The following is a 12,499-nucleotide window of genomic DNA, read 5'->3' as shown; positions in this document are numbered from 1 at the left end:
TGGTGTGGCCAAAAAAAGAGCACCTTTTGAAGAGCAGAACTTTTTTCTTTTTTGGTTGTGTTGGGCCTTTGTTGCAGTGCAAGGGGGTTTTTTCTAGTTGCGGCGCACAGGCTCTATAGTTGCAGTGCACGGATTTAGTTGCTCTGTGGTATCTTAATTCCTTGACCAGGGATTGAACCCATGTCCCCTACATTGGAAGACAAATTCTTAACCATTGGACCACCAGGGAAGTCCTTATAACTGTAATCTTAAAAATCAATATGTGCCGTCCGCTTTTTTTCTCTTTTTATTTCCAAAATATTTTGACTATTCTAGTTTCCTTGCATTTTCACATAAATTATAAAAATAGCTTATCGATGTCTATAAAAACTCCAACTACTATTTTGATTGGAACTGCACTGAATCTACAGTTTAGGACGAATTATAATATTTTAACAGAATTGAATCTTCCAGTCTATGAATATGGTATACTTCTCCTTTTAAGTATTTGTTTGTTCTTCAGTGTCTTATGGTTTTTGTTGTATTTTGTACACATTTTGTTACCTATGTCCCTAAGTATATTATGATTTTGGTGTTGCTATAAATGGTGCTTTAAAATTTTTATTATCTATTGTTTATTGCTAGTATATAGAAATAGGATAGATTTTTTTCATATTATTCTTTGTGATGTTAATTTTAAGTGTCAGCTTAACTGAATCAGAGGATACCCGGATGTCTGGTTAGACATTGTTTCTGGGTGTCTCTGACGCTTTTTCTACATGAGATAAGTATCTGAATTTTTGGGCATGGTAGATTGCCATCCTCAGTATGGGTGGACATCATCGAATCCACTGAAGGTCTGAATAGAACAAAAATGTGGAGGAAGGAGGAATTTGCTCCTTTTTTGCTGTCTCATTGACCTGGGACGTCTCGTCTCATCTCAGACTGGTATTTATATCATCAACTTCCCTAGGTCTCAGGCCTTTGGACTCAGAGCTGAATTACATCACTGGCTTTTCTAAGTTTCCAGCTTATAGATGACAGATTGTGAGATTTCTCATCCTCCATAATCTTGTAAGCCAATTCCTCATATTAAATCTTCTTTTCTATCCTGTTGGTTCCTTTACTCTGGAGAATCCTGACTAATACAGCTGTGTATCCTGTGATATTGATAAACTTACCAGTAATAGTTCTAGTAGCTTTTTCTGTAGATTCTTTGATATATTTTACATTGATCGATTTCTGCATAGATAGTCATGTTGTCTGTGAATAGCTGCAGTTCATTTCTTATTTTATATACTTTCATTTATTGTCTTATTACATTGATTGGGACCTCCAACATGATGTTGAATAGAAGTTATAAGACATCCTTGCATTGTTTCTGATTTTAGGAGGAAAGCATTCAGTCTTTCACCATTAAGTATGATATTAGTTGTAGATTTTATTTCTAGTGTACTGAGAGTTTTTAAAACATTCTTATTTATTTTATTTGGAGGCTAATTACTTTACAGTATTGTGGTGGTTTATGCCATACATTGACATGAATCAGCTATGGGTGTACATGTGTCCCTCATCCTGAATTGCCCCCTCACCTCCCTCCCCATCCCGTCCTTCTGGGTTGTCCCAGTGCACTGGCTTCGAGTGCCCTGTTTCATGCATTGAACTTGGACTGGTGATCTGTTTCACATATGGTAGTATACATGTTTCAATACTATTCTCCTGAGAGTTTTTAATCATGAATGGATGCTGATTTTTGGGGGGGGGGATTTTTTTTTCTGGGTCTTTTGAAATGATTACATGTTTGTCTTAATTAGCTTATTTGTATTGTGAATTGCATTGAATTATTTTCAAATAATGAGCCCAGGATAAACCTTATTTGACTGTGACATATTACCCTTTTTATACACTGTTAGATTCCATTTGCTTTTTTTTTAGCGGAATGAAGAATATTGGTTTTTCTTGGATTATCTTTGCTTGATTTTGGTATCAGGGAATACTGCCTTATAAATGAGTTAGTAAGCATTCCCTCCTCTTCTGTGTTTTGGAAGAGTTTGTATACAATTGTTATTATTGATTCCTTATAGGAGTGGTAGAATTTGCCAGTGAAGTCATCTGGGTCTGGGATTGTTGGAATGTTTTTAACTACTAATTAATTTTTTAAAGAGACATGGGCCTATTTAGGTAATCTAGGTTTTCTTGAGTGAACTTTTGTAGTTTATATATTAAAGAGTTTGTCTATTTTGGGGTGTGTTTTTAGTAATATTCCTTTTTTATTCTTTCAATGTTTGTAGGGTCTTTAGAGATACAGGCATACCTCAGAAATATTTTGTATTTGGTTCCAGACCACCATAATAAAGTAAATACCACAGTGAAGCAAGTCACATGAATTTTTGGTTTTACAGTCTGTATACAGCATGTGTACACTATACTGTGGTCTATTAAGTGTGCAATAGCATTATGTCTAAAATTAAAATGAGCATATCTTAATTTAAAAGTATTTTATTGCTTAAAAAAATGATAACCATCATCAGAGCCTTCAGTAAGTTGTAACAGTCCTTTTCCTGGTGGAGGGCCTCGCCTCAGTGTTGATGGCTGTTGACTGATCAGGGTTGTGGTTGCTGAAAGTTGGGGTGGCTGTGGCAGTTTCTTAAAATAAGAGAACTATCAAGTCCACTGAATTGGTTGACTCTTCATTTCATGAACAATTTCTCTGTGACATTTAATGCTGTTTGATAGCATTTTACCCACAGTAGATCTTCTTTCAAAATTGAAGTCAGTCCTCTCAACCCTGCCACTGCTTTAGCAACTAAGTTTATACAGTATTCTAAATTCTTTGTTGTCATTTCTACATTCTTCACTGCATCTTCATTAGGAATAAGTAGATCTCATCTTAAGAAACCACTTTCTTATGAGATTACAGCAGTTTAGTCTCATCTTCAGTCTCCACTTCTAATTCTAGTTCTCTTGCTATTCCCACTGGTTGGGACTACACTTTGAAAATTAGTACTTTAGCCTAATCCTTGAAATATCAGTCTTCTTTGATAAACTTTTAGCAGAAATTGTATGGTAGACGATCACAATTGATGTTCCCAAAGAGCAGATGGCCTGGTCTTCTGTGTTTTAAAGCTTTTTTGAGGTATAATTTACACAAAATTAACTCACTTTAAGTGTATAGTGTGATTAATGTCAGTAAATTTGTATATTTGTACACCAGTGCCATAATTTAGTTGTTTAGTTTCTGTTTTTAAATTTATTTAACTGTGCTGGGTCTTAGTTGCAGCATGTGGGATCTAGTTCCCTGACCAGGTATCAAACCCAGGCCCCGTGCATTAGGAATATGGAGTCTTAGCTGCTGGGTCACCAGGAAAGTCCCCCATAATTATTTTTAAATTGCATCATGCTAAAAGTTCCCTCACAATCATTTGCAGTCAATGTCAGCACTCAGTTTCAGTCTGATGTAACCAGTGATCTGCTTTCTGTCTTTATGTTTTTGCACTTCCTAGAAATTTCATATAAATGGGATATATATGTAGTCAATGTGTCTGGCTTCTTTCAATTAATATAATATTTTTGACATTAATCCATGTTGTTGCTTATGTTGATACATCTCTCCTTCTTGTAAGGTGTAGTGTTCTATAGTATGGACATACTTCATTTTGTTTATCCATTTGGAAATAGGTGTATATTTGTTTTCTTTTTCCACTTTTGGCTATTATGGAAAATGCTATTTTGAACATTCACATATAAGAGATGGCCCATGATTTTAATTAAAAAGAAGTCATAATATCTAAATGATATTCATATGTCATCTTTGTATTTTATAAAAAATACTTTTAATGTATTCTTATTTCCTAACTACTTATATTTCTAGTAATATAATTTTTGTACTGAATATATTTATGTACTTGCAATTTTCTTAACTATTTTTGGTAATTTTTTTGTGAAAATATTATAAATTGGTAAATGATACACTACACAAATTTTGTAAAATGTTTCTTTTGAGATAACAAAAAGTACTCTATAGATCTTAATCTTCATAAAACTGGTATATCTGCTCTTGGTGATGGGTCAAATTCAGACTGAATTAAACCTGGGATAAAATAAATGTAAAACTGAAATAAAACTTTAACTTTTTAATATGAAAATGTTCAGATAAAGATAAAAGCAGAGAATAAAAGCAGAGAGAACTGTTAATGAACTCCCATGTACTTATCTTGGGCTTCCCCTTGTGGCTCAGCCGTGAAAAATCAGCCTGCAATGCAGGAGACACAGGAGACTCAGGTTCAATCCCCTGGATCGGGAAGATCCCCTGGAGAAGGAAATGGCAACCTACTTCAGTATTCTTGCCTGGAGAATCCCATGGACAGAGGAGCATGGAGGGCTATAGTCCATGATATATGGACTCTCTCTTTGAGAGAGTTGGACAGGACTGAAGCACCTGAACATGTTTACTGATGTTATCACTGAGTTTAGATGTTATCAGCCTGATCTATTCATCATAAAGTTTCCCTTAATTTTTTTTCCCCCAAGGCTTTTGTTGCTAGAGCAGTTTTAGGCTCATGGCAAAATTTAGAGGAGGGTACAGAGACTTCACATTTACACCCTGACCCTAGCTTACTAGCTATTACCCATCTGGTGAAAGAGGTTGCCTCCTCAGAGCAACAGCCCACATCACAGTGGTACGTTTGTTACTATTGATGAGCCTACGTTCACGCATCATAATCAGCAAAAGTCCATAGTTACATTAGCATTTACTTTTTTTTTTTTTTTAGTTTCTGTTTTTCTTATTCTTTTAAAAGTTTTTAATTTATTTTTGGCTGTTCTGGCCCTTTGTTGCTGTGTGTGAGCTTTCTGTATTTGCAGTGAGTGGGGCCTACTCTAGTTGTTGTGTGAGGGCTTCTCATTATGGTGGCTTCTCTTGTTGCTGAACATGAGCCCTAGGCATGTGGGCTTCAGTAGTTGCCGCGTGTGGGCTCAGTAGTTGTAGCTCCTGGGCTTAGTTGCTCTGTGACATGTGGAATCTTCCCAGACCAGATATCAAACCCGTGTACCCTGCATTGGTATGAGGATTCCCTGGACCACCAGGGAAGTCCCAGCATTTACTCTTGGTATTGTATATCCTGTTGATTTGGATAAATGTATAATGAGATGTAGTCATCATTATAGTGTCATATATAGCATTTATTTATCCATTTACCTACTGAACGACATCTGGTTGCTTCCAAGTTTGGGCAGTTATAAATAATACTGCTTTAAATATCCATGTGCAGATTTTTGTGTGGACGAAAGTTTTCAGCTCCTTTGGGTAAGTACCAAGGAGGGTGACTGCTTGATGGTATGTAAGGGTATGTTTAGTTTTGTAAGAAACTTCCAAACTGTCTTCCAAAGTGGCTGTACCATTTTTCATTTCTACAGTACCACCGTGAATGAGAGTTTCTGTTACTTCATATTCTCATCCGCATTTGTTAGTGTTGTCAGTGTTCTGGGTCTTGGCCAGTCTAATAGATGTGTTGCACAATCTCATTGTTGTCTTACTTTGCAGTTCCCTGATGATATCTGATGTGGAGTATCTCCGTGTGCTTTTTGCCATCTATATATCTTCTTTGGTAAGGCGTCTGTTAGGTCTCTGGCCCATTTTCTAATCAGGTTTTTGTTGTTATTGTTGTTGAATTTTGACAATCCTTTGTATATCTTGGATAATAGTCCTTTATCGTATGTGTGTTTTACAAATACTGTTTGACATTCTGTGGCTCGTCTTTTTATTCTCTTCAAAGTGTTGTTCTCAAAGCCGAAGTTTTTCCTTTTACAGAAGTTAGTATAACAATTATTTCTTTCATGGGTCGTTAAATCTCTCCTCAGCATTTTACCAAATGATTTTAGCAGGTATTGATGAATATTTTCCTGATCCTCTATTTCACTAAAGTTGCAAAATAGTCAACTTCTAATTTTGTTATTCCTTTTATGTTTCTTAACCTAGAATTCTGTAAGGAAGAATTTTTTCTTTTAATTAACTCTTTATTTACTCTGGAATTCAATTTACAAAAAAGGTTAAATTCTTTTTTCTTTTCTTGTATTCTGTTGATCGTTTTCAGAATAATGAGTTGGTGCCATAGCAGCCTAGAAATTTGATTAAGTTTTAAAGTAACCATTATGAACTCATGGGGTCTGTTTATTTGATGTTCTTAGGCCAATTCGGTCATTGTTTTGACTGGCAGTGTCTCCTAAAGTTTGCTGCTATGTCTTCATGAACCATGCTAATATTTTCATTTTTAACTTCATTGCTTTCTGGCTCAAGATTTCCTAGGCTTTTATAATACTTTGTGCTTCAGACTTTTTTTTTTTTTTTTAAAGGAGACTGATCAGTGGGAAGTGGAATTTAGAAGCCATAATCTAGATGCCAGGACACTTAGGATTTCTGGGTTGTTACTGCTCCTAGATCTTTGAATATTTCTTTTACAAGGGCACTGGATTTACCATATTTTTCAGTGTATGCTCCCACTTTTAACCCCTGAGATTGTGTATCATCTTACCATACAGAAAAATACCATTAACACAATTCAGTTAAGTTTTTCAGTCATTGGATGGGGATATACTTTTTCCTAGGTACAGTTGTAGATCCTGGTGTACATATATAGATTGTGGCCCTTGTTTTCATGGAAACACTTGAGATTTACTGCTAGCATTTAATGGAAGATATATAAGAAAATAAATTTCAATTTAACAAATCTAAAAATAGATGGATAAAAATGCAGAGGTGGCACAAAAAATAATTGATTAATGGTTAATTCTGTTGGCAGAAGATGTTTGAACAATGCTACACATTCCCAGAGAAAGTACTCAGGATTTGTGCTGGATTTTAAAGGAATGATGTGAGTCTAATTGGGTGTAAAAAGATGAGGGAAAGGGACTTTTAGATACAGGAAAAAGCATATGAAAAGATATGACACAAGAAAACAAGAACAACAGAAAATAGGAATAACAAGTAGGTTGCTATTTGGGGCATCAAGACTGAAATGGAGAATGACAATAGAAGCAAAACTGAAGCACAATCAGGAGAGTATTATATGCCATGCTAAAGAGCCTATGCCTCTCCTAGAGGCAATGGGGAAAACCTGAAATTTTTTAAGTAGAAATGTGAAATGACCTGATTTGCTCCTTAGAATAATTATTCTAATATTTCTAATTATTTAATTAGAAATTATTTCTAATTAGAATCTAATTATTCTAATAATAGAATAGGACTAGGAAGGAAAATACCAAGATAGTGAGACTAGGTAACAGAGTGGGTTAGTTCCCTTTTGAGTTTACAAACTTGTGTCTAAATAGTACTTGGAATGTATTAGGTACTCAGTAATATTTGTTGAGTGAACAAAAGTTTATTGTATGAATCAAAAGAAGTTGGTAAGTCTGAAGAAAAACCACGTAGAAATTGAGCCTGCAGTTTTGACACTTTAACTTGATTTGTTTGCTTGCTTACTTAGTGTTTTACCTTAAGATTTTCACAAACTAATTAATAAAAGCAACCCAACAGAAAAATAATCAAAAGGATATGAATGGCAAGCTCACACAAGGGAAATCTGAGTACTGACTATATAAAAATATGCTCAACTTCACTAGTAACCAAAGAAATGCGAATACCTTTTAAATCCCATGAGATGGAAAAGTATTTAAAAGTCTAAGCAAAACCTAGCCTTGACCAGGATAATTGCTAATCAAAGTATGAATGGGTGAAACCACTATAGAAAGCAGGCTGGCAAACAATATTTAGTAAACCAGATGGTGCACATTGCACTTGACTCAGTATTTCCATTTCAGATATAAACCGTAGAGAAATACTCATACCTGTACAGAGACATGTTCAGCAATGTTCACTGCAGCACTATTGATTATACCAAAAATGTAAAAACACTGTCTCCAGGAGAATGAATAAATTATAATATTTGTATACAACATGATATTCTGCAGTGTAAATGAATAAACCAAAGCTATATGAATAGAACTTGAATAATGGTCACAAACAAAATATTGACTGAAAAAGCCTGCAAAATGATATTATACTGTGATGCCATTTATATCAAGTCAATTATGCAAAATAATATTATTACATATATAGAGTAATAGATAAAAATATCAAATTTAAGAGCCTGGTTATCTCTGAGGAGGAAAAGCAAAATGGGATTAGGAAAGGTTATTAGGCATATTTTTCTTTTAAAAAAAAGTTTGAAACGAAGCAAAATTAAAATTTAGTTATCTAGATGATGTGTAGACAAGTGTTTTTTTGTTTTTAAATTCTTTCTTGTATATTTGAAATATTTCTAATGAAAAAAGTACTCTGAGAATAGAGAATTTGAGAATAGAGAATTTCAGAATTATCCTTGTTCTCAGTAATAAAATAATTTTTCTAGCACTGAAATACTTTTAACAGCTTTTTTTTTTTTTTTTTTTGCAGATTTGACTGATGAATTAGCTCAGAAGCTGTTTGATGTTTCAGAAGTATCTTCAGCAACAATGGCCCATTCATTGCCCACAGCAGTTCCAGAATCTCCCAGAATTTACCCTGCAAGGACACCCAAGACACCGCGAACACCTCGATTACAAGATCCAAATAAAACACCAAGATTTTATCCTGTTAAAGAACCCAAAGCCATTGATGTAAAGGTACACAGAACACCAAAAATATAAAGCCTACATTTTGTATACTTCACCATTACAAAATGAGACTTTTTTAGTTTCTATCACAATAAAAAATTGTATTTTAAGTTGCAGGAATTCGTTAAAAAAATGATATTTTACCATAGTGATGTCTTCTCAGGATAAGGAATAACTTCTTTACAGTCAGATCAGTTCAGTCGCTCAGTCATGTCTGACTCTGCGACCCCATGAATCGCAGCACGCCAGGCCTCCCTGTCCATCACCAACTCCCAGAGTTCACTCAGACTCAACGTCCATCGAGTCAGTGATGCCATCCGACCATCTCATCCTCTGGCGTCCCCTTCTCCTCCTGCCCCCAATCCCTCCCAGCATCAGAGTCTTTTCCAATGAGTCAACTCTTCGCATGAGGTGGCCAAAGTACTGGAGTTTCAGCTTCAGCATCATTCCTTCCAAAGAAACCCCAGGGCTGATCTCCTTCAGAATGGACTGGTTGGATCTCCTTGCAGTCCAAGGGACTCTCAAGAGTCTTCTCCAACACCACAGTTCAAAAGCATCAATTCTTCGGTCCTCAGCCTTCTTCACAGTCCAACTCTCACATCCATACATGACCACAGGAAAAACCATAGCCTTGACTAGACGGACTTTTGTTGGCAAAGTAATGTCTCTGCTTTTGAATATGGTATCTAGGTTGGTCATAACTTTCCTTCCAAGGAGTAAGCGTCTTTTAATTTCATGGATAGTGTTAATTAAAGATGATCAGAAGGTGTAATAAAGAATCATTTTAAGCTGTGTTTTATTTAATCCTTGTGTTGAAACCTTAGCCTTGCTAAGTTTTGTAACTTGTGTGTGAGATGTTTGAGTTTTGTGACTTCATATGATTTCATAATGTGTCATCCACAGTATGAAAATGTTTGAGTTGGTTTATAGTCAGAGGGTTTTAATTTACTTGTGAGGTTCACACTACTGAAAGTAATTGCAATGTTTGACTTCTTTTTCCTTAGAGTCCAAGAAAGAGAAAAACAAGACATAGTACAAATCCCCCTCTAGAGTGTCATGTTGGTTGGGTAATGGACTCCAGAGATCACGGGCCAAGAACATCCTCTGTCAGGTACTGTATCTGTCGAACATTGCTTTGTTCTTGATTTTAAGTTCACTGGAAACAGTTACTAATTAGATATTTGGGAACATTTAAAAATTGATACGTTAGCAAATTATAGAACAATGAAAATAGTAAAAAGAAGCCAAAGAAGAGGAAATAAGTGGGACAGTTTTACAATAAGTATGTTAAGGAATAATTCAGTAGGATAGGTTATTTTTCCCCTTTTGAAGTAATTTCCACAAATGTGTACTCTTAGATTAATAATATTTAGGTCTATTAAAGTTATTATCTTTGGAAAGATTCCAGATATTTTGTGGCATAGTAGGTTCTTAGTGTTAATGTGCTAAACAATCTGCTCAAACTATGTAAAGAATATGGAAATAAAACACATTAATATTTTAGAGTTTTTCCTTTGGGGAAAAATAGATTAGCTGATTATTTTTCTTTTAGCTTTAATTTTACAAAAGACTATTATTTATCTCAAAAGAGATGACAGAGCAAACTTTTACTATGCCTGTTAAGTACATTATAAAAATATGGTTATGTTATGTCCTGTACAGAGGTGAGTTACTTTTGCTTTGTGTTTCTTGAAAACCTGTCTTGCGTTTGAATAGATATTTTCAGAATAATTATACTTTCTAATTGGAAAATGAGTTTTAGGAAAAGAAGTCTTTTTTGATTACTATAACAGAAGAATTAGCTTTATTCAAAGAAAAACTAGAGAGTTTATCATGATCTGAAAATCTCCAAGTATTTTTTTCCAGGGATATTCATGTGGTACTTTTCCTTTTGTTCTCATTAGATATATTTTCCTTAAAAGATAAAATGTCTATATGCTCTTCTTGCACATCTGTTGTCTGCTGCTGGTGCTGCTGCTGCTAAGTCGCTTCAGTCGTGTCCGACTCTGTGCGACCCCATAGACAGCAGCCCACCAGGCTCCCCCGTCCCTGGGATTCTCCAGGCAAGAACACTGGAGTGGGTTGCCATTTCCTTCTCCAATGCATGAAAGTGAAAAGTGAAAGTGAAGTCGCTCAGTCGTGTCCGACCCTCAGCGACCCCATGGACTGCAGCCTACCAGGCTCCTCTGTCCATGGGATTTTCCAGGCAAGAGTACTGGAGTCTACTTTCAGTTATTTTGTATTCTAAGTCATTTTCAGAGTTTGTTTCTTTAATTATTATTTTTTTTTGGAGGAGTATGTTTAGAGATCAGTAGATAATGATGAAAAATGTTGCACTGATACATAGCAGAGAAGATGATATATATAGTCCCTGCCTTTACAGACCTTAATTCAGAGATGACAGACAAGTATGTAATTACTATAATGAGAGGTGAATTTTTTTAATTGACTTACCTTGTAGAGTTTTAGTTACAAGCAAAATTGAGTGGAAAGTACAGAGTTCCCTTATACCTTTTGCATCCCCTGCCTCCCTCACCACAACCTTCCCCACTATAAACATTCATATCTTTTTAAAAAATTTATGTATTTTTAATTGAAGGATTATTTAATTGCTTTAACATATCTTTGGACCATCTACGTTAATGTAAGTATTGATTGGATTTAAATCTGTCATCTTATATTCTATTTGTCTCATCTATTCTTTGTTCTTTTTTCCTACTTTCTTTTGGATCAGCTTAGTTTTTGTAATGATTCTGTTTTATCTCTACTATTGGCTTGTTGTATCTCGGTTTATTGTGTACATTGTAACATATAATCTCCTTTTAAATGATACATCATTACATGTATAGGATAAGAACCTTACTAAAGTTCCATCTCCTCCCATCCTTTGTTATTATTATTTTTTAGACAATTAGGTTTTAAAGCAATTAACAGGAAAAAAGAAGTTTTAAAAATATTCTCATTTTTACCATTTACAATGCTCTTCATTTCTTAAATATTTCTTGTGCAGATATTTTGGCAATGAATTCTGTTAGCTTTCATTTAACAAGAAATGTTTAATAAAAAATTGAATTTAAAAGTAAAGCTGAAAGAAATTGAATGTTTAATTCATTTAAAATAACAATGATAAATATTCTATATTAACATAAATAAACATTTTTATGAAATATAGTTCTCAAAAAATTCCTGAATAGAGTAGTATTTGTCTTAAAGTTTTACATATTTTTTAATGTTTTGTTTTATATGAGATAACTGGATTCTCATATGTTTCTATATTGTCTTGTCATTTGTGGGGTTTTTTTGTTGTTGAAATAGAATAATAAACTCTGGGGAAGGGAGACATGTTTTAATAGCCTTTTCAGATAATTGAAATTTATTCTTCTTTGATATTATCCAAAGTAGGTATTCTTCTTTGATGTTATCCAAAGTTGAACAAGTGGTAGTTTTTTAGAAGTTAGTTGCAATGTGGAATCTGAAACCATATGTCAATGACTTTCTTATACTCAGTGAAGTTTTCATACTCTGTTACATTAAAAGCCACTGGACTTCTTCCACTTTGAATGGCTCTTTTGTCATGCATGCTTTTGTAACATCATGAATCATTGGTCACCTGGTAAACTTGATTAACTTAGTTATGCAGACTTCTAAATGATGAAATATCTCAAAATACAATTTCAAAATAATCACATTTTAAAAAGTAACCCCTGAGGAGGAGGAGGAGGAAAAGAGGAGGGGGAAGAGGAAGAAAGAGAAAAGAGAGAAGAAAGAGAGAAGGAAACACCATGAATGTCCAACAATAGGGCACCAGTTACACATATTGCTTTCCACAGATACAAAAAAGAACTCTGCAACCATTAAAAAGTTATTTCTG

General features: G+C 34.5%; 1 protein-coding gene across 11 annotated transcripts in view; it reads left to right on the top strand.

The window, feature by feature from the left end:
- The window catches only part of LARP1B (La ribonucleoprotein 1B), a 134,375-nt gene that overhangs the window by 93,024 nt on the left and 28,852 nt on the right, over positions 1-12,499 (top strand). For 7 of the 11 annotated variants that reach the window (XM_055550534.1, XM_055550537.1, XM_055550536.1 and 4 more), the window contains exons 13-14: positions 8,429-8,637; positions 9,633-9,739. In XM_055550534.1, coding sequence (XP_055406509.1) covers positions 8,429-8,637; positions 9,633-9,739 — 316 coding nt within the window. Of the gene's footprint in view, positions 1-5,521; positions 5,586-8,428; positions 8,638-9,632; positions 9,740-10,532; positions 10,570-12,499 lie in introns of those variants that run through there. The other 4 variants (XM_055550540.1, XR_008703572.1, XM_055550532.1 and 1 more) reach the window with 4 other exon arrangements.

This window comes from Bubalus kerabau, chromosome 16, assembly GCF_029407905.1.
Source record: "Bubalus kerabau isolate K-KA32 ecotype Philippines breed swamp buffalo chromosome 16, PCC_UOA_SB_1v2, whole genome shotgun sequence".
Classification (NCBI taxonomy): domain Eukaryota; kingdom Metazoa; phylum Chordata; class Mammalia; order Artiodactyla; family Bovidae; genus Bubalus; species Bubalus kerabau.
The sequence above is the reverse complement of the archived record's forward strand: the minus strand, read 5'-3'. Positions and strand labels throughout refer to the sequence as shown.